The following is a 27,971-nucleotide window of genomic DNA, read 5'->3' as shown; positions in this document are numbered from 1 at the left end:
TTACATACGTGCAAGGCTACTTCCCCCAGTCAAAATTGCCTTGATGATAGTATCACTCATTCCATCAGCATGTGGGAATAAGTGCCCAGCTCCCGGTAGCTCATGATAGTGAATCCATGGTAGCTGTTGAGCAATGTATCGTTGCAGCATAACAGGCACAATCCAATCTTCATCTCCATGCCACAGGTGGACAGAACCTTCATTGTTTGGAAATGGGTTTTCCAGATCCAGAGGACTGAACTCCCAAGCCCCAAATCCAACAATCATGTCACGATGGAGAGACTCAAATTCTCCTTGCTGCCTTACCTGTGCCTGAGGAAACCACATTTAGAAAATAAGAACATTTAAAGAAATAATGTTTTTTCCCCTATTAGTAACTNTGAGCCCTTGACTCTCCTAGGTGGAGGTGTCAAGTGTTTTTGAGATGCTTAATTCAAAGAAATATCTTCAATTTGGGAAAAAAAATTTGAAGTTTTTTTTTTTTCTTGGATAAATAGTAAATTGGAATCCTTAATATTAATAATAGTGTGGGATCTTATCTATATTATATATAATATCTAAACACTTAAGAGTATAAGTTATTATTGCTACACTCTTATTGAGTTGCATTAGTGTAGCATTTTGGTCTATTAGGTCAATTTCAGTTCATTTTGGTCCACTACAATCCACTTTGATCCATTTCACTCCACCTCAATCAACTTCGATCCATTTAGTCCACTGCAGGCAATTCAGTCTACGTCTAGTTCAGTTTACTTCAATTCATTTAGGTCCTTTGTCCTTCATTGGTTTTGTAGATGGCACAATAAAAAATAAAAATAAATAATAATAAAAAGATTGTTTTTTAAAGAGAAAATTTAATAGTTTAACATACCTAAAATGAAATATTCTTATGAGAAAAAACACTTTGTAACAAATTACAAATTTTAATATATAATCTTACAAGTTAAATCTTTTTTTTTTTTTTTTTAATGTTGTACCATGTGTAGCATTATTTTAAGAAGGATTTGAAATTAACACTTATAAAACTCATATACTATTTTTATTTTTCACTTAACAAAAAAATAAATCATCAAATTTTTCCACGCAGGTCTGCCACTAGATTATACTAATTTTCAGTGATGTATTTTTAGGATTCGTTATCTTATTATTAGCCATCATAATAATTATAGAGCTGGCATACCAATCAAATATTACACGAGAACCTTGGAGGAACAATTGTTACTTTCCCGCCTTATGTTGTCTAGACCTGAAGTTGCCTAAGCTGCCACATGTCGAGCACTTATGTTTTTGGTGGGATTGGATTGGGTTCCACTCAACTGAACCAACTTGAGCTAAGATCCTAAGATGAGTATACGGTCACCTCCATCAGGAACACACGCAATACAGGCTATTAAACCAAACGTATTCAGACTCAACGCAAAGTAGCTCATGTTGGCAGAGAAGGCAACAAAGTAACTCATCCTTAAAAGCCAAACATGCTCGGTGTAATGAGAACACATGTGCTTGAATAAAAGAGACTTAGAGACCCCTATATTCCCTGAATGAGTTACTCATGCAGATGAAACACATGTTCCACAAAACGAAAGTTTTAGAATTTCAACCTATAGCGTTTACTCCATGATAATTGCTCTTCTCATCAAGCTAAAATACCAACTGATTTTCTATTTAGTTGTCTTATGAAATGAACGTATCCAAATCCAAACTTATTCACAAGGATGGTTAAATACTCCATGATATTTATGTATTCAAAGCAACGCATTCCTGTAGAACCAGATTAGTCTCAATTTTCAATTCTCAAGCATCAGGGTCTGTGAAAAGATAAACAATGTTGCACCAAGTAGTCTGAAAACCACTTGCAGGATTTCCATCGGAGCTCAAACGAAGCATCAATGGACAATCAATCTTGGGCAGCTTGTAATGGAGTCTCTTGGTGGTACCTCAACTCACCCTTATCTTAAAAGACAACCTTACATCAATAGTATAAAGCCCAACACTTTTCTCAGCATTAAACTTGAAAATATCTAGTAATGCTTGGGGCACAACAATTTTCACATTCTTAATCACAAATCTTGACATGACAAAATATGATTGGAGCAACATTACTTCCACCTGGATCTATCATTAACATCACTTTTATTAATACTAATCAAAACATGTTACTTCAACAGTTATGAAAATTGTTGTTTTCTTAGACTTATTAGGAACATCACCATGTTTAAGCAACAGAACTTGTTGCCCCTTGAAAACAGGCCCCAAGTTACTTGTATTCTTGTGCCCTTGGTAAAATGGGGACAAGGTCACCATGGCTAAAAATTTCCTTTTTATAGTATCAACTGTATTCTTACACAACAGTTTATAAAAATTATAATACCTGGTACACAATACTTGTCATAAATATCAAAATGATCAGAAGAAATTTCATATTTTAACATCAGGGAGAAAATGTAATGCACAGAGCAACTGACCTGGGGTAGCCCATTACATACGTGCAAGGCTACTTCCCCCAGTCAAAATTGCCTTGATGATAGTATCACTCATTCCATCAGCATGTGGGAATAAGTGCCCAGCTCCCGGTAGCTCATGATAGTGAATCCATGGTAGCTGTTGAGCAATGTATCGTTGCAGCATAACAGGCACAATCCAATCTTCATCTCCATGCCACAGGTGGACAGAACCTTCATTGTTTGGAAATGGGTTTTCCAGATCCAGAGGACTGAACTCCCAAGCCCCAAATCCAACAATCATGTCACGATGGAGAGACTCAAATTCTCCTTGCTGCCTTACCTGTGCCTGAGGAAACCACATTTAGAAAATAAGAACATTTAAAGAAATAATGTTTTTCCCCTATTAGTAACTCTTTTTTTTTTTTTTAATAGGTAATCAGAGAACTATTATTAATGAAAACATAAGGAAGAGTACAAGTTGTTCATGGAAATTGAACCCAAGATCTCACCACTATCACATGCTTATTAGGGATTGGGGGAGTGGTAGTGGTGAAAGTGCCATTTGACTTAGAGGCCATCAGCTTAAAAAAATACGGTTCTAAATCCATATCAATCACCCCCCCCCCCCCCCCCCAAAAAAAAAAGTGTGTGCGTGTGTGTGTGAGAGAGAGAGAGAGAGAGAGCACATTACACTTGATAAATGATGCTCTATGGAAGTAGATGTACGAGGAAAAAGAAATGCCTCTTAACAAACAAAAATTTATTTTAAACTTTTGTAATATAAGATGCTTTAATCAGTTAATCTAACCTTAAATTTGGCTGAGAAAAGGAGCTGAAAGCATAATCTTATCTCAAAACTTTGTTTCTATTAGTGGTGCACCAGAATTTGTCAAGAACATTTTTATACAAGAGGGATGTTCATTGCATTTTTAAATTCAAAGGTTGCTATTACAATACTCAACAACTATGGTAGAAATAGAATCAATCACCAACATGCACAACTAAGGATTATTTAGTCAACCCCTATTTCAAGTCAAGTTCCTCACTTTAGGAGGTAAATAACTCAAATTATTTGTACAGAAAGAGGTGGTGGCATTTCAGTCCTTAATGTTCATAATACTTTAACAGTTTATATTTGTTCTAAAAGTGATATTTTAGAGATCCTTCACAGCCATTAGTGTTATTACCAAACAAATGAGGGGAAAAAATAAACAATCCAACCATGATTCTCAAGACAAAGAATATCTCATCAAGGATCATAAAGTCCATTAAAAAACACCAAATTTCAGGGGTTTTTTTTTTGATAAATAACGGAATTGTATTAATCAAAAGTCTAGGTACACCGGGGTGTATGTGGAAAACAGTACATCAAACACAAAAATTACAAAGAGTCCATTAAAAAACACCAAATTTCAGGGGGTTTTAAAGTGGGAGACATAAAGATATGATGCACACAACACAAAAAAGATATTTCCCAATCAAGATCACTGTAACACTGTCACTATGTACTTTCTTATGAAATTTTAGCAAAAAGATGAAAGAAATCTGTACATTTTTTAACTTGCGACCTATAAGAATATAGGATGAAGATGCATTCTAGATAAAGTTGCTAAGAAGTGCATAATATTGAGAAACAATCTTCATTTCCGCAAAATACAAGCCATATATTGATATAATTTACTAATGGCTCGTTTGAAAGTTTAGAGAGGGAGGAGAGTAGAGGGGAGTAGAGGAAAGGGGAGTAGTGGAGAGGAGAGTAGAGGAGAATGATTCACCTCCACCTTATTTGGATGTTTTTAAAATTAGTAAGGGGGAAGGGAGTAATTAGCCCTTCCCCTTGTGTAATTTTGTTAATATAATAAGGGTAAATTAGGTAATTTACTTGGTCAATAGTTTATATACTCTACTCCCCCTCCAAATCTCTCCAATTTGGGGGAATTAAAATTGGGGGGCTAGAGGGAGTCCAAACCCCTCCAAACTCCTCCAAACCCCTTCCCCTCATTCTTTAAAAAACTTCCAAACAAGGTAATTGCATTACTCTTCCTCCCTCTACTCTACTCCCCCTCCTTTTTTATACATCCAAACATGCCATAAATTAATCACTGTAGCTAATTGGTTTTTCTCAATGCCTTTCATGGTATTAATTCCGATTGAAATATTCTTGAAAAATTCCAGAGAAGTTAGACGCTAACCATATATTTTTCTCTCCCAGAAAACTTCGCCATGAGTTCTTTGTCTTGGGGAGAGAGAATATCCGTACTATGAGCTGCAACGCTAGAAGAGGGGAACCATTTTTGAGTGTTCCACCAGTAGGTAAGCCAGGGAGTGTAGTGAGCAACACGAACTGCCCATTGATCTTGCCAAAGCTGCTGGTTGTAGACTTCACCAGATAGGTTTCCAGGAAAACCAGGCCACCAGTAGTTAACCACTGGAGCTAATAGTCCAGCCCCTGCTACCCTGTTAGTGTTACAAGCATCCCAGACATTAGAGAAAAGGCACATAAACTAGCAAATGCAGCTGTTCTGGTTATTCTCTTTTCTAGCATTTATTTATACAGCTATGGCAAATCATACCTGTGAGGAATGTACTTGAGGCAACTCCAAAGCACCTGCCCACCCATTGAGAAACCGATTACATAAAATTTTGATCCTAGTCCCAACTGATCAGCAAGCTCTTCTATATCCAAAGCCATGCTCTTCACTGTTCTCTTTGGATTAGGATCACTCTCCCCATAACCAGGTCTGTCAAAAGACACAACGTAGATCCCTAACTCTTCAACAATTTCCTGAAGGAACCCAGTCCAATGATTTCAATGACGCTAAGTCCAAGAATATCATATTTAAAGGCTTGAAATAGGCCCCAAAAAAATATAAATAAAGCAACCAATGGATAAGTACCGGAGAGAGTGTTTTGGCAATGACAGCATCATGTCTGCAAGAATCAAAACCATGGACAAAAACAATTTTAAAGTTGGCTTTTTCTTTAGGCACACCATGTTCTTTGTAGGCCAAATGCCTTCCATCACTAAGTTTTATTCTTGCTGCTGTAATAGGGGGGCCATCTGGGGAACCGCATATCTTGGGTGGAGGAGGTTGGGTTGCCTTATAAGCCCATGCCAGAAACCCCACAAAAAACAACAGCACTGTTTTCTTCAACATCCCTGAAATTTTCAAGTTCTAATTAAAATGCAGTGCAATGATTGAATAAAAATTTGAGCAACTTTATGCTAAGTCTTGCAGACAAAAAAATGTTAATCAACTCATTAAGAACCATGCAGGAAGAATAAAAACTGCACTAAAAGACATGCATACTTTGCATCATATATAGTATATCTAGAACAAGTTCTACTTCAAGTAGATGATGAGAAACAAATACAAGGTGGACAACTCACATTAACAAAAGAAGTATGGTTGCCTTGAAATCAGAGACAGACCCACATTGGGACCAAGGGTTCCCTTGAAACAGGAGGCTAAGAGCTTTCAAGCAAGATTACTCCCTATTCTAAGGTACCTTCTTGCTCATAGGTATGTCTGTGTACACCCTTCCTTTTTTTTTTAATTAATATATTTCATAAAGTTTTTTTTCCCTACAAAATTCTGATGGGGATGGTAGTAGATCTGAAGTACAGATTTTTATTTTTATTTTTTTTATTCCTGATAATAAAATTTTTTAAAATAAAAATTTGGGTGAATTTTGCCTTAATAATGGTTAATAAGGATTAAAAGATCAACAACCAACTAACTTTTTTATAGCTAGATTGCATCTGTGCTTGCTGTTCTTTTTTCTACTACAACTACAAGACAAGTATTTATAGTCATAAAAATTGTCAAAAACTAGGTTTTGCAATAAAAAGGAAAATGCTTTTCTAGAGGACTATTTCATCTTGTACATTGAAAGGCAAACTAATGCGAATTTAGATACAATCAATCACATATTATTTATAGGATTTAAAAGAACGCTGAATTCCATTTTAATAAATAATTGATTCAAAATGTATTGAGAAACAATTACTTTGTGCAATATTCTCTTGTTTGTATTCTGTTAATACTGTATTGATACTAATTTTTTATAGTATATTAAGATTCATTACATGTGTATTAGTTCAAGTGAAATTTTTGATGTTTTTGGAATTCATTGCAAATTTATATGTCGATTTTCTAATTGCATTAATATACAAGTCTTAAGACTATGAAGTTTATCTTAGTCAATAGTTTATTTATATTACTTGTATTTATATGTGTGTTTGATCCAGATTGGGCTAGAACTATTCAAGCTCTCCCCTGTGAGTCCTTATCAGATTTGTTAGAGCTATTCAAGTTTGATGATTTAATAAAGATTGTTACTTATCCACAACAACAACAACAACAACAACAAAAGTGTTTGATCCAGATAGTTGGGATTTTGGTTACTTATTGAACTAACAAGCTCACCCTATATTTTCTTATTTCAGATTTGAGAAATATGAAGCAGATTGGAGTATTAGACTCTTGTTGGGCATAAGTGAGGTTTTACATACTTGTGAGGTGAGTGCCTCACACAGTTGGCTATGGGACTCGATACAATTTTTAATTTTGTATTTCCATCAAATAGATTTCAGATTCATATCAAGAACAAATTTCCAAAAAAAAAAAAAAAAAAGATCTATAAAGTAAAATTCCAATAGAAAAACACACAACTCTTAACTCTTTAACTTTGAATAAATAACAATACTAATAATATAATTCAACAACAAAATCGATTGCATAAGAGTTCCAGTTGATGCAGTCTAATTTCCATAAGTCAAAGACCCAAATATATATATATATATATATAAATTCAAGTATCAACTTTTTGTTACTGAGAAATGTTAAAAGAGCGACCCAGATAACATAAAATTGAAGAGCACCCAGATCAAGTAAAGAGAAAAAAAGAAGGGACCTGAGGGAAGCTTAAAGGAGGAGTTTTGCCTGGCTTTTCTGGTGTGAGCTCTGGCTGATGCTGCAGATATTTTCCTATTCATTCCCCCCGCCATTTTTGTTCCTCACAGAATGCCTACCCAAATCCAACAACAACAAGAATAGATATGAGTTATGATGACCCCAAAATTCAACGAGGTAGACAAACACAACACAGAGATCTGAGAGTGTCGTGGAAAGTGAAGTGAGTTTTTTAGTCTTAAATTTAATGGGCCAAGTATGTGATGCCGCGTGGGATTGTTCGGATTGGAGGGTTACACTTACATATGGTTTTGAAAAAATTTTTTTTTTTTTTTTTCCCTGATAACCATATAGTTTTGAATTTATTATACTTTTTAGGAAAATATTAGGAAAAAAAAAGATTCACAACTCGAGATATAATGAGTTGTGAGCGATAGAAATAAAATGATGGGTTTATGCTTACACTACTCACAATTTATTATGTGACAAATTATGGTAAAAGTTGTGTGAATTTTTTTGTATCCTTAATATTGCTCTTTTTATTTATTTATTGTTTTTCGGTTTTTTATTTTTTGGTGCTAAAATTTAAAAAAATACTGTTTGGAGTTTGGGTCAATTACAAACTAATCTCTTGTAATTTTGAAATATAGACCACCGAGGGGTATGAATTGTCCAAGTTGTAATCAGGACAAGTTTGAGTTATTTTGCTATCCCTGTCTAGTTGGTTTTAACATTAATAAAGTAATGATGAAACAAAAAAGGGAAAGACAATCATAAGAATACTAAGAGAAAGATAAAACAAGGGCATACACTAGTAAAACTCAATTATAAATAGGATTTGCGTAAGAATATTAAATATATATATACATATATATAAACACACACACTCTCAAGGTAGTCAAGCAGGGCAAGATAGGGCAGTGTGAGCAAAGCCTATCCCTAACTTGCTCACTTTTTCAAGGTGGGAAAAAATTTGCAATGGAAAAAATAGGGTAGGTGGAAAATTTTTGCCATCAATAAATCAAATTGCATGCTCTATTCTATCAGGGGTAGACAAAAATTTAGTTTGGTCAAATGATATTAATAGTATTCAATATTGTGCGTGAGTGTAAGTATTAATAAATTTTTATGTGACAGAATGATAGTTAAGGCTATCCACGGGTTAGGTTTGCACCCAACCCGAACTTGACTTGATCACTTTAAGTCCCCACGAATTGCACCCACCATCAACCAGGAAGAAGAGTCGGTTCGGGCGAGTTGAATCTCTTCAGATACCGATCAGTTGTCAGTCGGAGTTAGGGAAGAGTAGATATGGCCCAAACTCACCAGATTTGGCTAGATCTTGTTGGATCTTGAAGATATTTGACTAAAGAATGCCTCATACTAGCAAAGAGAGGCAAGAACAGGTGGAGAACGGTGACTTCAGTGGGTGGAAATTAGTCAGGTTGATTGGAATCAGGTTGTCATGCAATGATCGCCAATCGACCAGTAGGTTTTGGTTTATAGAGGACGGAGAACTACTGCTAACCATCATAGGTGTCAAGTCAACCGGTTTTCAAGTCAGATTAGTCGGTTTGGGCAAGTAGGCGGGTTTCACAAGTTGGTTGGACACCCCTAATGATAGTAATAGATTGATCAAGACTACGTGTATAATAATCAATTGTCTAATACTAAAGTAAGTAATAATTCATAAATATGTTACATAAAATTTTATCAAATTTGATGCATGTGCGTGTGTGTGTATATATATTTAATAGATACCTTTTGAAGAGAATTTATCATTTTTTTTTAAACTTTAATGAGTAAACAAATGTTGTCTAGTTTGATATTATATGTATAAAAATATCAAATAAAAAAAATTTAATAAAAAAAAAAACCTTAGTATCTCTAATCAAAGTTATTTTTGGTTGGTTTCTCAAAAATGAAAAAGGAAAAGGAAAGTTGTGCTTGGTTGCCTAAGCTATCTAGGAGTTAAGAGTACTCTTTTTGTAATAGACTTGAGACCTATAGTGCTTTATTCTACTCTTTTCTATCTCTTTAATTGCTTATTGGAATATAGTAATTTTTAGGTACTCTTAGAGTACGAAGAATAGTGCTCTCTCCTCTCACATTCATGGTGGGTTCCACTCATTAAATTCATGGCGGAGTCTACCATAAATGTGAGAGGAGGGAATACCATTTTACCATACTCCGAGAGCACCTAAGAATTTTCCATTGGAAGAAAAAGAAAAAAGATTAAATTATATAAGGAATTGATGTAATTCATTTGGTTTACACCCTCCAATAAAGACATGTCAAATCATCATATTACTAAAATATAAATACATTTGATTACTCAGAATAACATTTCAATAAATGCCACATTTTAGGTTTTAAGTAAAAGGCTGATGTGGTGTTATTAGGTTTGGTATAATGTATTGAGTTTTAAACAAAATAAAATTGATGTAACGATCTCTTATTGGATGATATAAAATATGAATTTTACACCATATCATTACCAAATTTATACTAAAAAGAAAATCCTTTATAGGATCCCTTGTGAACTTTGTCCTATGTTGCTTAGGAGGAAGGTGAAAATTGGTTCACAAAGTGCCTAAATTACCTTAATAGTTAGAGTGCTCATTTTAGGGTGGGCTTAAGGCTTATACCTATAAAGTCATTACCTATTATTTTTTGTTTTTGAGTGGAATTTGTGATGTGTTTTTTTGTTAGCTAAAATCTCATTTCCTCTCCCTTGTGTATGTGTTTGTTTCTTTAAAAAAAAAAAAAAAAATGGTCATTATGTCTAATAGATGGGATACGTTTTCACCAACCAAGTGGGATGAGTGGTTGAATGGCTTCATTTCGTCTGGATGTGAAATGTATCAAAAAGTCTATTGTCCTTCGTAAGTACTAACTACTAAGTATGTAATTCTTGCCTGCATATCTTAATCCAAAAGGTTGTAGGGGGAAAAAAAAAAAAAAGAAAAAAAAAAGTAATGTTAGGTATAATATAACAAATTTTATCACACAAATTTTATAAACTGATGTATCACTAATTGTATTAAAATAATTTAGATATTTGTTATTTCATTTATTATGTTTTCAAAAACCACCAACTACGCTTATTGTATACCAATTTGTAAGACTTTTAGAATAAAATTTTTAATAACCTTAGCATTTTATAAAGAAAAATCATAGCAATGGAACATAATTCGAAGAAAAATTAATAAAACTGCACTTTTAATTAAGAAAACAATCATAGTAATTGAAATTAACCTGAGATTAATTGAAATTACGCTCACTAGTAACTATACCCGATAAAAAGAGGTATTGAATTTTATTTTACAAATGATGAAGAATATCATATGAATGTTTTATTATTATAAATCTCATGTTCGTGTTCAAGTAATAGTCCAATAATAATGACATCATCCTTTATGGTGTCCCATATTTATGATTCAGATCTCATCTCTCATTCAATCACTATTTATATATCAAAAAAAAAAAAAAACATAAATTTCACTTCAAATCCAAAGCAACCACAATTTTTTACTTTTTATGAATTAGGGTTTCCTTGAAATTTTTAAGGTAAGTTGACCATGGAGTTCTTAAAATTCTTTACACAAATATGGAAATGCACCTATTATTTTTTATATTAATTTAAATTAATTATGAAATTACAAACTCAATCAATTCATTTTATAATAGATAGAATGTGATTTTAAAACTTCATAAATAGAACTCTAGAGGATCATAATCTCTCTCTACTCACTACTCAGTGTTCTTATAACAAAATTTTTGTATTTGTGTGAAGGTCAACCATTTTTACTTTTTAACAATTGTCTTCTTTAGAATATTGAATATTCCCATGGACTGGCCCGCCCATATCACAAAAAATATCTTTAGTTTTTCAACCTAACAACACTGATATCTTAAGAATTTGATCTTTATAATGGATTCTAATTGATTTTTTTTTTCTTGTTTTTTGTTTTTGACAATAATCGATGTTTGTGTTTACAGAGAGTTATGTCACCAACCTAAATACGCAGAATCAATCAATACAAAAATGTAATACGTTGACATGTTACCAAACCCTTCAAATTCAATCTGTTTGGGATCTGCTTATTTTACTGAAACTGAAAACTTTTTACTAAAAGTCTGGAGATAAAAGTAAAAGTTAACTAAAATAGAATTGTGGGACCCATGAATAGTACTAAAAATTGTAGTGAGACCCATGAATAGTAGCAAAAATAAACTGAATAATAAAATAAGCTGACTTTTTAATTTGGAGCTAAACGCACACTTAATTTATCAGAACTTTTTTTTTCCCTTTTTTCAACAATAACTTTTAGCATATTTGTTTTTTTGGTTAGGTTGTGACCTTATTCATTTTAGGTTTCAATCAAAATCTACACTTTGAGTGTATTAAAGTTTGTATTAATACATGTAGAGATGGCTTCCAAAAAAAAAAAGAAGTATATAGATAACAGCATCAATTTTATCTATCAAACAAATAGATTTTGTTTTATTATCAACTTTTAATTATTATTATTTTTGGTCAGAATATTGATTAGTTTTTATTTGTAGGCTACTTGTCGAAGGGTGTGGTGGGCCTTTTTGTAATATTGGGTTGGGCTACCTCCTGTTATACTGGGCCCAAGTGTTCTAGATAAAGGAGTTGGGATCGGTCCAATTGTAACCTACCTTGGTCCGGCTTGTGCATAAACTACGCTCCATTTGCCAAAACTTTGGTCACATGCCCATGGCAGGCGAAGCTGCTATGGGAAAGTTATGGTAGACAAATGTAATAAAGATAACAAAAGAAATGTGTTCACTACTTAGACAGAATAAATAAAGGGGAGCGACAAGAAGCGCCCCATACATAAAATAGCAAAAATAAGTGGGGAAGAAGAAGTAATGAGTTTGTTGAATTAAAGAGGGAAATATCAGTCTGCCATGCCAAATTATATTACAGGGCCGAAACCAAGAAGGGAAACCATTTCCTCAATGCGAATAATCTCCCCAGAATGAAATTAATTGCTTTAAGGGAATTGGGCTAAATAGCCTGTGCCCGGAAGAATCTTTTGCCTTTGGCAAAGAACAGGGCTTTAGAAGGAGAGAAGGGATTAACCTATTGATGCATGCCTGCCATTCTATCCTCTTTGTTTTTTCATTTTTTCTAATTCTTCTTTTCTTTTTCCCTTTTTCTTTCTCAGTGCTTGCTTATTTGTTGTGATTCTCTCCTAAAGGTTACTATTACTATGATCGTGATCCCCCACTGTACACAGTAAGGGTCCTTTATATAATGTCTGTCGTGATTGACTTTTACCATTTTAGCCTTTAACTACCTTTGTCTGGTATGGGTGTCCTTGCCGACCACCACTGGTTTGTCAGTCACCTAGCCACCACCACTTATCTGTGCTAGTTGTGCCACTCCCCATCACCAAACAAAGAAGACTATTTTGTTTGTTTGTTTTCCATGGCATTCTTACCTTCTACGGTGTGGGTGTTTTCTCTCTTCCTATCCCTAATGGCATGCACCTAGTGGTTCCAACTTATACTTGCTTCTTTTGGGTGGTATGTCATCCCTACAAGACATTTCCCCCAAAAGAGCCTGAGCAGGAACCCTAGAATAGGTTTTTCCCTCTCCCCATCGCTAGACCATACTCTCTCTTACCTCTGACTCATGACCCACCACTTCCTATATTGGCTGGGTACAGGCTGGTGATGTCTGGGCTTTGTGCGTGCTCCACTTCTGTGTATGTCCAAAAACTATCCGCTGCCCATTCATTGATCGTGGTCTGGAGGCTCGTCTGCACATTCTGCTGCCTATTCTTGACTTCTTATGGCGTGACCTATTTTTTGATTTCCTATTCTTTATGGCCTGCTCCCTTTAGGGGCTGGGCTTTGCTTGATTGTGAGTTTTTCTTCCTTCAACCTACTTTTTTTACTCCTTTCTATAGTCTTGCTACCATTTCCTATCGTACCACTCTATCATTCCTGCTGTGGTGTTATTTGACCCGAGCCTGCTAGGCCTCTTTCGGCCTGCTGCTCAATGACTCAGTATGATCATTGGGCTTTTTATTACATTGCTTACAGACTCCTGTGTCCCATTTATTTCCTCTTGGGCATCCTTGGCCCATTTGCTTTCCTTGGGCATCCTCGGCTCTTTTTCTAATTCTACATTCCCATAGGCTTTTACTAACTCTTTTGGGCTTCCCTAGCCCAATTATCTTATCCTTCATCCTTAGGGCTCATGAACTTTCCATCAGTCCCTTACTTTCTTTACTTGCATTACTTCGGGCTTGTTATGGCCTATTCTCACTTTTCTACATCACATACTGTTCATGGGTTTGCTATTTCTCTCTCTCTGGGCTCCTTTAGGCTCGTTTGCTTCCTCAAGGTCCATTTATTTATTTTATGGGCCGATGATCCATTATTCCTGCCACTTGGGTTTAATGGTTTTTCTGCCCATGTTGCTAGGCTTCTTCCTTTTACTGGGCTTCCAAAATGAGTATCAACAAATGGCTAATATTTTGAGTTTAATCTGGAAGGGCTAATATTTTGAATTTTGAGTGAAAAAAACAAGACTAAAAAATCTTGTCAGACAACATTTCTTTTGTGGATCCCGCATGTTTTGGATTATGGGTGATGAAAATTGAGTTATATAACTCAGTTTTCACCTAATCCAAACACCCTCTAAGGTGGCGTTTGATACGGATAATGTTTTAGGATTCTTGAAAATGTTAAAAAAAATTTACGTTTGGTTGCAAATTACACATAGGAATCAGATGTCAAGGGTATCTGGATTCTCACTTAACCTCATTCTTTTAGGAATGTAGATTCCCTTTGAAACAGTGGGTATCCAAATTCCAAAATTTAAAAAAATTACATTCGCTATAAATTGACAATTTTACCATTTTTCATTTATCATTTAATCAATGGTGATAAAACATACTTATAAAAAAAATGGAGATAAACTTAAAACAAATCATCAATATCCATACCCTTATTTTTATCTCTTCCCGTCACAACAACATAAATGCTAAAATAAAATAAAATATTTATTTTTATTTACAAAACATGATGTTATGATTTCCATAAAGATCAAGAATTTAAATAGTTATTTTTATATTATACATGTCATTTTGAAATGTTAGACAATAGTTTTAATGAATTTGTCATAATTTATAATTTATATTTTGTTTGTTATTATTTATTTAGAGGAATATTTTTTAAAAAAATGATATTGTATATATAAATCTAAGGACAGTATAAGAAAAATAAACAATTCCTTTTAAGATTCTTATGAATAAACCAAACATAGAATAGTTACATTCTAAGGCATCCAGATTGCAAGACATCACATTCTAAGAAATCTAGATGCCGAAGGTAATATGGATTCCCCTATACCAAACACTACTAAGTGTTCCTTTGTAAGGAGTAATAGAAACAAATTTCAACCACACATTATCTTATTTACAAAATATCTCACCTTGTATAATAATTGAATGTAAAATGTATTATGTTTCCTTAAAAAAAATTACAAAATTTAAAATACTTTCAAATAACAAATATAGATAGCTTAGTATAGAAAAACTAATAAATTGTATCAATTATACATTGTTAGAAAATAATCACATCATTTTATGAAGGGTTTGAGTCTAATACTTATAAGTCTCATATACTATTTTATTTTTCACTTAAAAAAAAAAAAAAAAGCAAATCATCAATTTTTTCCTTGCATCGCATAAGTTTGCAACTAGTTTAATAAACTATTTTTTAGCAATCTATTTTTAGCATTCATTATCTTATTTTTAGCCATCAAATTAATTTTATAGAGCTGGCATAACGATCAAATCTTACATGAGAAGCTTCGAGGAACAATTGTTACTTTCCTTACTTTTATGTTGTCAAGATTTGAAGTTGCTTGCCACATGTTTGAGCACTTATTGTTTTTGGTGGGATTGGGCTGGGTTCTGACTGAAGCAACTTGAATTAAGATCCTACATACGATGAGTATATGATCACCTCCATCAAGATCATACAAGCTATTAAACCAAACGAATTCAGACTCAACGTTTTCTTTTTTCTTTTTGGTAAAGAGGAATTTGCGTTAACAGAAACTAAAGAGAAGCAGCAAGTTCAAGGATAGCCCTGTTACAATACATTACATTCTTGTCCAAGCTTATAAGCTCAAGAAGATCTACAAGTGGATCTTGGTACAAAATAAAACTACTAGCTTGAAGTGCACCTTTCCTAGCTAAGAAGTCAGCACAATAATTTGTTTCACGATAGCAATGTCTGATCCAAACTTGGGCTAGCTAGGAAATCAACTGCCTGCAGTCATCAACAATAGGCATAACAATCCGATTAGCATAAGAAGAATTACTAACATCATCAATAATAGCTTTCGCATTAATTTGAATATCAACAGCATGTAAATGCATATTATGACAGAGGGTAAGGCCGTCTCGGAAATCCCAAAGCTCTGCTATAAAACTTGTGGTGACCCCGATGCTTCTTGAGAATCCTCCAAGTCAATCTCCATGTTCATTCCGAATGATACCACCACAGCTAGCTCGTCTTGGATTTCCTAAGGCTGATCCATTTGTGTTTAGGAGAACCCAGCTAGGTGGAGGCTTCTCCCATCTGATTTGAATCAATTTTCTACTACCCGAGACTCTAGGATTCAAGGCATAATGTAGAAATTCAAGTGCATGAAATAGAGCTTCACTGTGAACATCAGACCGAGTGTGCTGGCCTCTAAACACAACATTGTTTCTTTGTTTCCACAACAACCAAATGACAAAAGGAAAGACAATTCTCTATGGTGGCTGATTGTTCACTCTACAAATATTATCTTAGCAATTATTTTCAAGCCAATTGTGAAGATTATCCTAAAAAAAGTTGTTGTTTGATAGTTCATAGTCACTAAGTGTATGGAGGATTGTCTCGGCTTCCCTTTGATAGAGAGGGCATCTATCTAACTCACTAAGGTGCCTTTTAACAAGGCATTCTCCCACACCAATGCTATTATGCAAGCATTGCCACATGAATGTCTTAATTCGAGGTAGAGTATCCACCTTCCAAACCCAAGAACCCAAGAAATCCTCTTCCTCCTTGCTGCTTCTTGTTGCTATTGTATAGGTTGATTTGAGCTTAAAATCCCCTCAGTTACCTCCATTCCAAATCAGCCTATCTTCCTCAACTAATGCTCTCATAGAATAGGACATGGCTTTGATTTCCATAAGGATATTATTTGGAAGTTGGATAGATAATTTTGACCAATCCCATCCATGCGGTCCAAAAACATCCTTAACTTTGAACCTCTCTTCTTCTTTAGAAAGGGGACCTTGGATTAAAGCTCTTAAAGGGTCCTTTGCAATCCAATTGTCATACCAAAGGCTTAGGTTACTATTCTACCCCGAAATCCACCGTATGCCTTTGTTGAAAACCTCACTACCCTTTTGAATGGCTTGCCACACTCTAGAACAAGGGAGCTTGTCCTTGTTTCTAGCGTTTAACCTTTGGCTAGTGCAAATAGGTTAGACTATCTGTATGAAATTTCTCATGTTCCTGAAGATAGTAAGATCCCTATTACTGATTTCCCTATTGTAAATCCTTATACTGTATTTGATAAGCCTCAAACCTCTTTTAGACAATCTATAAAAAAGTTGCTAGGCCCTTCCCGTCCTTCTACTGTAAAAGAATATGTTCAAGCCTCTAAGTTTGATCAGTTTAATATCCCAGCAAGTGAAACAGAAAATTTCATCACTCTTGCCCTCCCCAGAGAATTTGTGATCCCATGGCAAAAATAAGGATACACTCATCTTCATTTTGGTGCAGTAAGGCTGGCATTAACCTTCCACGAAAGAAAGGGGCTTCCTATAGCTTCCAGAATTTCACTTCTTGATTCCAGATTTCTAGAATACCAGAATGCAATCATTGGAACTGTCCAAACCACTCTCAATGTAGGAACAGTTTTTGTCACCCTTTTTCCCAACTTCAACATGTCTCTTAAGGATCCTCATCTTTGTGATGCTCTTAAAGTACAAGTTCAGATTACAGGAGCTTCTCAGGTACAAGATACATTTGCAGCCACACTTCATTAGATGATGAATACTCCCCTCAAGCTTTAGCAGTCATGGCTTATTCTACTTCTGAGGAAGAATCGGACAATGAAGAAGACTCAGATCCAGAAATTCAAGCTATCTTTACATCCCAGCCCATTATAGCTCCCCTAACCAGTCCTACACCTATAGCCCAAGTAAACATCCTCCTTGATACCTATGCCAGACCCATCCCAGTAATAGCATTATTTGATACAGGAGCAGCGGCAACAATCCTCCATCCTAAGATATTACCCAAAGAATGCTGGTTATCTCATCATCAGATGTTCAGAGCAGCAAATGGAGAAACATTTTTGATTACCCTGAAAAGTAAGCCCATGGTACTAAAAAAAGTCTAATAAATAATTTTTTTTTTCAAATAGTTTTACCCTATAGTATCCGCTCCTGATAATAGTTTTTTATCATCAGACTAAGACATTCATCGGTTTTTTGTGTAGGCAGGGATTGAGCCCTAGATTTCTTATTCAACCATTAAAGACTTTACTTGTTAATTAAGCTAACTGAAACTCACTAATAAATAAAACTCAAAGGCGAAGGGTTTGGTAAAACATCACCGTATTATATTTTTTAGTATAAATTCCATGTACCATTTTTTGTGTTCCATTTATATTTCAATTATAGTGTGTCATTTGTTTGATTATTTTTTCTATTTTAAGTGCGTGTTTGGATACCAATGAAAAATTAAAATTATTTTACTATTTAACTTATTTTTGCTACTATTCATGACCCCACTAAACTTTGTAGTACTATTCATGGACCCCGCTTTGCTATTTCAACTAACTTTTACTTTTATCTAAAGTACTTTTAGCAATAAGTTTTTAGTTTCAACAAAATAAGCGATAGCAATAAATTTTCAGTTTCAGCAAAATAAACTGTATTCAAACAGATCCTAAACTTTGATCATTTTATAAAGAAAGTCAAATGAATGCATGACATACCATAATTGGTGGAGAAATTATAGAGTTCTTTGGTGGACAAGTAATGTGGTTCACAATTCTACTAAAAAACTTCCACTTATTTAAAATTGCTGAGTCAGTAATTAATTTCTGTTTAAAATTTTTTTTCTAACTAATAATTTTAAACAGGTGGAAGTTTTTTAGTGGAATGGTGGACCACGTCACTTATCCACCATGTAGATCTTATAATTTCTCTAATAGGTGGAACAGAAAGTACAACACAAAAACTGGTAAAGAATGATTTGTATTCTTGAATTTTGAGATCATCTATTATTGTTGTTGTTGGGTTTGAGTAGGTATTCTGTTAGAAACAAAAATGGCAGGGGTTGTGAATAGGAAGATATCTGCATCATCAGCCAGGACTCACACCAGAGAAGCCAACCAAAAAACCACCGTTAATAAAACCTCAGTCTCAGGTCATCTGTTTTTATTTTATTTTTTTTTTTATCTGGGTGCTGTTAAATTTTTCGTTGTGACTTGTTTTCATCGTAAACATTAGAACAATAATATATTTTTTTTTTATCTGGGTCGCCCTTTTAGCATTTCTCACTGCAAAACTGTAGGATAACACAGAAACTAAAATTAAGTTCTAGGTATATATTACAAAAAGTTGATTTTTGAATATTTATATGAAAAAATAAAATGGTCATGGGATAATGGAAATTAGACTGCATCAACTGGAATTCTAAGGCAATCGGTTTTGTTGTTGAATTATATCATCATCATCATCATCATCATCATCATTATTATTATTAGGGTTTTACTCACGTGTGACTTTAAGATATATTAGAAAACTCTTTATAAGAAAATGAAAAAGTAATTTAATATTTTTTACAACTTTTTAATTTTTCATAAAATATTTCTTAAAATTAATGATTAATGTATGCAACACCATTATTATTATTATTATTATATTTTCCTTTGAGTCGTGTTTTCTATTGGAATTTTACTTTAGACTTCAGAGGCAACCCTTGGTCCCAATGTGGGTCTCAGGGTCTGTCTCTGATTTCAAGGCAACCATACTTCTATTGTTAATGTGAGTTGTCAACCTTGTATTTGTTTCTCCTCATCCACTTCAAGTAGAACTTGTTCTAGATAAATATGATGCAAAATATATATATGCATGTATTTTTACTACAGTTTTTATTCTTGCTGCATGGTATCTAATGAGTTGATTATCACTTTTTTTTTTTTTTTGTCTCCATGATTTAGAATAAAGTTGCTCAATTTTTTATTCAGTCATTGTATTGCATTTTAATTAGAACTTGAAAATTTCAGGGATGTTGAGGAGATCAGGGCTGTTATTTTTTGTGGGGTTTCTGTCATGGGCTTTAACGGCAACCCAAATTCCTGCACCCAAGATATGCGGTTCTCCAAAAGGGCCCCTGTTACAGCAGCAAGAATAAAACTTAGTGATGAAAGGCATCTGGCCTACAAAGAACATGGTGTGCCTAAAGAAAAAGCCAACTATAAAATTATTTTCGTCCATGGTTTTGATTCTTGCAGACATGATGCTGTCATTGCCCAAACACTCTCTCCGGTACTTATCCATTTATTGATCTTTATATGTTTACATTGTACTTGTAATGTAAACTTACGTTATAAACATATAAAAAGTGACAAATGTTGTATGTATTTGCAAAAGTGATTTGCCACTTTTTGAATGTGTACAATGTAAAAGAAGAATTTCCTTTTATTTATATATTTTTGGGCCTATATCAAGCCTTTAAATATGATATTCTTGGATTAGTGTCATTTGAATAATTTGTGGTTCTTTCAGGAAATTGTTATAGAGTTAGGGATCTACATTGTCTCTTTTGATAGACCTGGTTATGGGGAGAGTGATCCTAATCCAAAGAGAACAGTGAAGAGCATGGCTTTGGATATAGAAGAGCTTGCTGATCAGTTGGAACTAGGATCAAAATTCTATGTAATAGGTATCTCAATGGGTGGGCAGGTGCTTTGGAGTTGCCTCAAGTACATTCCTCACAGGTATGGTTTTCCATAGCCATATAAATAAGGACGTTATATGTTTACATTGTACTTGCAAAGTAAACTTACATTGTAAACACACAAAAAATGGCAAATATTGTACACATTTGCAACTTTTTGTGTGTCTTCAATGTAAATTTACATTGTACCATATGTAAAAGAAGAATTTCCCTAGAAAAGAGAATAACAAGAACAGCTGCATTTGCTAGTTTATGTGCCTTTCTCTAATGTGTGGGATGCTTGTAACACTAACAGGCTAGCAGGGGCTGGACTATTAGCTCCAGTGGTTAACTACTGGTGGTCTGGTTTTCCTGGAAACCTATCTGGTGAAGCCTACAACCAGCAGTTTCGGCAAGATCAATGGGCACTACGTGTTGCTCACTACATTCCCTGGCTTACCTACTGGTGGAACACTCAAAAATTGTTCCCCTCTTCTAGTGTAGCAGGTCATAGTACGGGTACTCTCTCTCCCCAAGACCAAGAACTCGTGCCAAAGCTTACTCAGAGAATAAGCCATATGGTTAGCATCCAACTTCTCTGGAAATTTCAATGAATTATTTCGATGGGAATTAATACCATGAAAGGCACTGAGAAAACCAAGTAACTGCAGTTATTGATTCACTAAATGATATCAATATATGGATTATACTTTGCGTAAATGAAAATTGTTGCTCAATAAAATGTGAGCTTCACTCCCTAGCGGCTTCATCTAGGATGCATTTCCAACCTATATTCTTATAGGTTGCAAGTTCAAATTAATCCAATTCCCATAGTAGGTTGTCTTTATTTTAAAAGTGAAGTTGTAAATTTATCGATAAGAAAATGTAGAAAATTAATAATAATTCTGGTTCTTAGAGTTTCTGAAGCTGTATGATTATCTTGATCTGTTGTACCGTTAAAATGCAAAGCAAAATTGTAAGCATTTCTGCTGACAAATATGTCTATTAAAGAATCCAGAAACTGTTGCCTGATTTCTGTACATAATTAGCATTAGAATTTTACTTCATAGCACAATGCTATATTGGTCGCAAGAGGTTGTGAAAGAACACCTTAAACTTTGAATATCTTGTTACTTTCTGAATCTATAGCAATTAATTTAGGAGTGAAGGTGTGATTCAATAGCATGTGTTTGTTTAGGCTGTGTTATCATTTTGTTCTTAATGATTGAGTTATGAATTTCATAATTTAATATAAGAGCTTTTTTGCTTAACATATTAAAATTTGTTTGGTACTTGTGATGGCTTCAATCTAATAAATAAAGATTAGGCTTGAAATAATGACTTAGGGGATAAGTTTATAGAGTAAAAATGAGAGAACCAAATGCTCTGCACTTGTAGTTCGTTGGGATTGACTTTTAGCCTTCACTGTACAGGTTTCTTTCACCTTTTTGCTAAAATTTCATAAAAAAGTACATGGTGACAGTTTTCAACGCCCTGAAATTTGGTATTTGATTCTACCATAGTTGCAGAGTATTGTAATAACAACCTTTGAATTTAAAAATGCAATGAACATATCCCTCTTGTATATAGGTGTGCTTGACAAATTCTGGTGCACCACTAATAGAAAAGAGATTAGAGATAAGATTAGACTTTCAGTTCCTTTTATTAAGGTTTGATTTAACTGAATAAACCATCTCATACGACAAATGTTAAAGGAAATTTGTGTTATGTTAAGAGGCTTTCTTTTTTTTTTTTTTCTTTTTCATGTAAATCTACTTCTTCCGTAGAGCCTCATTTATCTAGTGTAAATGCTCTTATTTTCTAAATGTGACTTTCCTCAGGAAGAGGTAAAACAACAAGGAGCATTCGAGTCCATCCATCGTGACATGATTGTTGGATTTGGGGACTGGGAGTTCAGTCCTATGGATCTGGAAAACCCATTTCCAAACAATGAAGGTTCAGTCCACTTGTGGCATGGAGATGATGATAGGATTGTGCCTGTAACACTGCAACGATACATTGCCCAACAGCTACCATGGATTCACTATCATGAGATTCCGGGAGCTGGGCACTTGTTCGCATATGCTGATGGAATGTGTGATTCTATCATCAAGGCAATTTTGACAGGGGAGAAGTAGACTACTACATAAGTAATGAGCTAGCACAGGTCAGTTGGTCTGTGCATTACATTTCTCCTTAGTGTGGACATCTGAAATTTTATTAGCTGTCGTATAAGAATACAGTTGATACTATAAAGGAAATTTTTAGCCATGGTGACCTTGACCCCATTTTACCAAGGGCACAAGAAGAATACAAGAACTTCGGGGCCTGTTTTCGAGGGGCAACAAGTGCTGCTGTTGCTTAATCCTGGTGATGTTTCCCAATAAAGTCAAAGTAAAGAACACAACAATTTGTATTACTGCTTGAGTGACATGTTTTGATTAGTACTAATAAAAGTGACGTTAGTGTAGGTTCACGTAAAAGTAATATTGCTCAAATCATAATTTGTCATATCAAGATTTGTGATTAAGAATATGATAATTGTAGTGTCCCTTGTATTACTAGATGTTTCCAAGTTCAATGCAGAGAAAAGTGTTGGACTTTATAGTATTATGTATAGCTGNACTTTTTTTTTTTTTTTGTGTATTGCTCTCTTTTTTTATTTTTTGAAAAGTGCTATATTCACAAAATTTTTCACAATAAATTCTAGGTGTTGAATTGTTACTAATTCTAATTTGAACCTACTATTGTAATTATTTTTTTTTTGCCATCAATAACGCCCTGTAACAACTTGCTACTTATATTTTTTGTAAATGTTGTGAAAAATGTTGTGGACCTAACATTTTTCTCTCTTTTTTTCTTGTCTTTCATTTGATAAAAAAAATTTATTTTATTTTTTAGCTAATATTTGGGCTTAATTAATTAAAATTAACCCTATTGGTTAAAATTTAGGTGTCTTTTTTCTACTTGGAGCCTTAAACGGCCACATCAACTGCATCTATTATAAAGCCGGCACTGACTATAATTGTGTGTGTGACCATGAAATTGCCCTTAATTATTAGAACCCCAATGAAATGGTTTTTTTTTTTAAATTTTTTTAATAGATAATAATATAATTTAAACTTATAATATCCATTTCAAGCAATTACAAGTATGGTTAAATATTTATATATTAAAAATAGCGCATTCATGTACAACCAGATTAGTCTCAATTTTCAATTCTCAAGCATATCTTAAAAGACAGCTATACATAATACTATAAAGTCCAACACTTTTCTCTGCATTGAACTTGGAAACATCTAGTAATACAAGGGACACTACAATTATCATATTCTTAATCACAAATCTTGATATGACAAATTATGATTTGAGCAATATTACTTTTACGTGAACCTACACTAACGTCACTTTTATTAGTACTAATCAAAACATGTCACTCAAGCAGTAATACAAATTGTTGTGTTCTTTACTTTGACTTTATTGGGAAACATCACCAGGATTAAGCAACAGCAGCACTTGTTGCCCCTCGAAAACAGGCCCCGAAGTTCTTGTATTCTTCTTGTGCCCTTGGTAAAATGGGGTCAAGGTCACCATGGCTAAAAATTTCCTTTATAGTATCAACTGTATTCTTATACGACAGCTAATAAAATTTCAGATGTCCACACTAAGGAGAAATGTAATGCACAGACCAACTGACCTGTGCTAGCTCATTACTTATGTAGTAGTCTACTTCTCCCCTGTCAAAATTGCCTTGATGATAGAATCACACATTCCATCAGCATATGCGAACAAGTGCCCAGCTCCCGGAATCTCATGATAGTGAATCCATGGTAGCTGTTGGGCAATGTATCGTTGCAGTGTTACAGGCACAATCCTATCATCATCTCCATGCCACAAGTGGACTGAACCTTCATTGTTTGGAAATGGGTTTTCCAGATCCATAGGACTGAACTCCCAGTCCCCAAATCCAACAATCATGTCACGATGGATGGACTCGAATGCTCCTTGTTGTTTTACCTCTGCCTGAGGAAAGTCACATTTAGAAAATAAGAGCATTTACACTAGATAAATGAGGCTCTACGGAAGAAGTAGATTTACATGAAAAAAGAAAAAAAAAAAAAAGAAAGCCTCTTAACATAACACAAATTTCCTTTAACATTTGTCGTATGAGATGGTTTATTCAGTTAAATCAAACCTTAATAAAAGGAACTGAAAGTCTAATCTTATCTCTAATCTCTTTTCTATTAGTGGTGCACCAGAATTTGTCAAGCACACCTATATACAAGAGGGATATGTTCATTGCATTTTTAAATTCAAAGGTTGTTATTACAATACTCTGCAACTATGGTAGAATCAAATACCAAATTTCAGGGCGTTGAAAACTGTCACCATGTACTTTTTTATGAAATTTTAGCAAAAAGGTGAAAGAAACCTGTACAGTGAAGGCTAAAAGTCAATCCCAACGAACTACAAGTGCAGAGCATTTGGTTCTCTCATTTTTACTCTATAAACTTATCCCCTAAGTCATTATTTCAAGCCTAATCTTTATTTATTAGATTGAAGCCATCACAAGTACCAAACAAATTTTAATATGTTAAGCAAAAAAGCTCTTATATTAAATTATGAAATTCATAACTCAATCATTAAGAACAAAATGATAACACAGCCTAAACAAACACATGCTATTGAATCACACCTTCACTCCTAAATTAATTGCTATAGATTCAGAAAGTAACAAGATATTCAAAGTTTAAGGTGTTCTTTCACAACCTCTTGCGACCAATATAGCATTGTGCTATGAAGTAAAATTCTAATGCTAATTATGTACAGAAATCAGGCAACAGTTTCTGGATTCTTTAATAGACATATTTGTCAGCAGAAATGCTTACAATTTTGCTTTGCATTTTAACGGTACAACAGATCAAGATAATCATACAGCTTCAGAAACTCTAAGAACCAGAATTATTATTAATTTTCTACATTTTCTTATCGATAAATTTACAACTTCACTTTTAAAATAAAGACAACCTACTATGGGAATTGGATTAATTTGAACTTGCAACCTATAAGAATATAGGTTGGAAATGCATCCTAGATGAAGCCGCTAGGGAGTGAAGCTCACATTTTATTGAGCAACAATTTTCATTTACGCAAAGTATAATCCATATATTGATATCATTTAGTGAATCAATAACTGCAGTTACTTGGTTTTCTCAGTGCCTTTCATGGTATTAATTCCCATCGAAATAATTCATTGAAATTTCCAGAGAAGTTGGATGCTAACCATATGGCTTATTCTCTGAGTAAGCTTTGGCACGAGTTCTTGGTCTTGGGGAGAGAGAGTACCCGTACTATGACCTGCTACACTAGAAGAGGGGAACAATTTTTGAGTGTTCCACCAGTAGGTAAGCCAGGGAATGTAGTGAGCAACACGTAGTGCCCATTGATCTTGCCGAAACTGCTGGTTGTAGGCTTCACCAGATAGGTTTCCAGGAAAACCAGACCACCAGTAGTTAACCACTGGAGCTAATAGTCCAGCCCCTGCTAGCCTGTTAGTGTTACAAGCATCCCACACATTAGAGAAAGGCACATAAACTAGCAAATGCAGCTGTTCTTGTTATTCTCTTTTCTAGGGAAATTCTTCTTTTACATATGGTACAATGTAAATTTACATTGAAGACACACAAAAAGTTGCAAATGTGTACAATATTTGCCATTTTTTGTGTGTTTACAATGTAAGTTTACTTTGCAAGTACAATGTAAACATATAACGTCCTTATTTATATGGCTATGGAAAACCATACCTGTGAGGAATGTACTTGAGGCAACTCCAAAGCACCTGCCCACCCATTGAGATACCTATTACATAGAATTTTGATCCTAGTTCCAACTGATCAGCAAGCTCTTCTATATCCAAAGCCATGCTCTTCACTGTTCTCTTTGGATTAGGATCACTCTCCCCATAACCAGGTCTATCAAAAGAGACAATGTAGATCCCTAACTCTATAACAATTTCCTGAAAGAACCACAAATTATTCAAATGACACTAATCCAAGAATATCATATTTAAAGGCTTGATATAGGCCCAAAAATATATAAATAAAAGGAAATTCTTCTTTTACATTGTACACATTCAAAAAGTGGCAAATCACTTTTGCAAATACATACAACATTTGTCACTTTTTATATGTTTATAACGTAAGTTTACATTACAAGTACAATGTAAACATATAAAGATCAATAAATGGATAAGTACCGGAGAGAGTGTTTGGGCAATGACAGCATCATGTCTGCAAGAATCAAAACCATGGACGAAAATAATTTTATAGTTGGCTTTTTCTTTAGGCACACCATGTTCTTTGTAGGCCAGATGCCTTTCATCACTAAGTTTTATTCTTGCTGCTGTAACAGGGGGCCCTTTTGGAGAACCGCATATCTTGGGTGCAGGAATTTGGGTTGCCGTTAAAGCCCATGACAGAAACCCCACAAAAAATAACAGCCCTGATCTCCTCAACATCCCTGAAATTTTCAAGTTCTAATTAAAATGCAATACAATGACTGAATAAAAAATTGAGCAACTTTATTCTAAATCATGGAGACAAAAAAAAAAAAAAAAGTGATAATCAACTCATTAGATACCATGCAGCAAGAATAAAAACTGTAGTAAAAATACATGCATATATATATTTTGCATCATATTTATCTAGAACAAGTTCTACTTGAAGTGGATGAGGAGAAACAAATACAAGGTTGACAACTCACATTAACAATAGAAGTATGGTTGCCTTGAAATCAGAGACAGACCCTGAGACCCACATTGGGACCAAGGGTTGCCTCTGAAGTCTAAAGTAAAATTCCAATAGAAAACACGACTCAAAGGAAAATATAATAATAATAATAATAATGGTGTTGCATACATTAATCATTAATTTTAAGAAATATTTTATGAAAAATTAAAAAGTTGTAAAAAATATTAAATTACTTTTTCATTTTCTTATAAAGAGTTTTCTAATATATCTTAAAGTCACACGTGAGTAAAACCCTAATAATAATAATGATGATGATGATGATGATGATGATGATATAATTCAACAACAAAACCGATTGCCTTAGAATTCCAGTTGATGCAGTCTAATTTCCATTATCCCATGACCATTTTATTTTTTCATATAAATATTCAAAAATCAACTTTTTGTAATATATACCTAGAACTTAATTTTAGTTTCTGTGTTATCCTACAGTTTTGCAGTGAGAAATGCTAAAAGGGCGACCCAGATAAAAAAAAAAATATATTATTGTTCTAATGTTTACGATGAAAACAAGTCACAACGAAAAATTTAACAGCACCCAGATAAAAAAAAAAATAAAATAAAAAAACAGATGACCTGAGACTGAGGTTTTATTAACGGTGGTTTTTTGGTTGGCTTCTCTGGTGTGAGTCCTGGCTGATGATGCAGATATCTTCCTATTCACAACCCCTGCCATTTTTGTTTCTAACAGAATACCTACTCAAACCCAACAACAACAATAATAGATGATCTCAAAATTCAAGAATACAAATCATTCTTTACCAGTTTTTGTGTTGTACTTTCTGTTCCACCTATTAGAG

General features: G+C 34.0%; 2 protein-coding genes and 1 non-coding gene across 6 annotated transcripts; 1 reads left to right on the top strand and 2 right to left on the bottom strand.

Annotated features, from left to right (window-relative positions):
- LOC136062295 (uncharacterized) lies at positions 1 to 2,304 on the bottom strand. The gene is made up of 3 exons (XM_065761169.1): positions 2,161 to 2,304; positions 1,948 to 2,115; positions 1 to 312 (listed from the first exon to the last, which is right to left on the bottom strand). The coding sequence occupies exons 1-3, from the start codon at positions 2,302 to 2,304 to the stop codon at positions 1 to 3; spliced, it is 624 nt and encodes a 207-aa protein (XP_065617241.1).
- On the bottom strand, positions 2,304 to 27,971 carry LOC112017295 (uncharacterized). 4 transcript variants are annotated; one of them, XM_065760744.1, is made up of 6 exons: positions 27,748 to 27,971; positions 26,619 to 26,881; positions 26,167 to 26,378; positions 25,647 to 25,911; positions 24,060 to 24,385; positions 15,509 to 15,682 (listed from the first exon to the last, which is right to left on the bottom strand). In XM_065760744.1, the coding sequence occupies exons 1-5, from the start codon at positions 27,845 to 27,847 to the stop codon at positions 24,089 to 24,091; spliced, it is 1,137 nt and encodes a 378-aa protein (XP_065616816.1). In that variant the 5' UTR covers positions 27,848 to 27,971; the 3' UTR covers positions 15,509 to 15,682; positions 24,060 to 24,088. The 4 variants fall into 4 exon arrangements, with proteins under 4 accessions (XP_065616806.1, XP_065616811.1, XP_065616816.1 ...); XM_065760734.1 differs by lacking the exons at positions 15,509 to 15,682; positions 24,060 to 24,385; positions 25,647 to 25,911; positions 26,167 to 26,378 and adding exons at positions 2,304 to 2,790; positions 4,637 to 4,901; positions 5,018 to 5,229 and having other exon boundaries at positions 27,748 to 27,932; XM_065760739.1 differs by lacking the exons at positions 15,509 to 15,682; positions 24,060 to 24,385; positions 25,647 to 25,911; ... (1 more) ...; positions 26,619 to 26,881; positions 27,748 to 27,971 and adding exons at positions 2,304 to 2,790; positions 4,637 to 4,901; positions 5,018 to 5,229; positions 5,342 to 5,604; positions 7,362 to 7,579.
- LOC112017310 (uncharacterized) lies at positions 18,619 to 22,966 on the top strand. Its single transcript, XR_010624147.1, has 5 exons — positions 18,619 to 18,847; positions 19,710 to 19,971; positions 20,212 to 20,423; positions 20,679 to 20,943; positions 22,204 to 22,966. It is a non-coding gene; the product is annotated as an uncharacterized LOC112017310 (transcript).

This window comes from Quercus suber, unplaced genomic scaffold, assembly GCF_002906115.3.
Source record: "Quercus suber isolate HL8 unplaced genomic scaffold, Cork oak 2.0 scaffold_18, whole genome shotgun sequence".
Lineage (NCBI taxonomy): Eukaryota > Viridiplantae > Streptophyta > Magnoliopsida > Fagales > Fagaceae > Quercus > Quercus suber.
The sequence above is the reverse complement of the archived record's forward strand: the minus strand, read 5'-3'. Positions and strand labels throughout refer to the sequence as shown.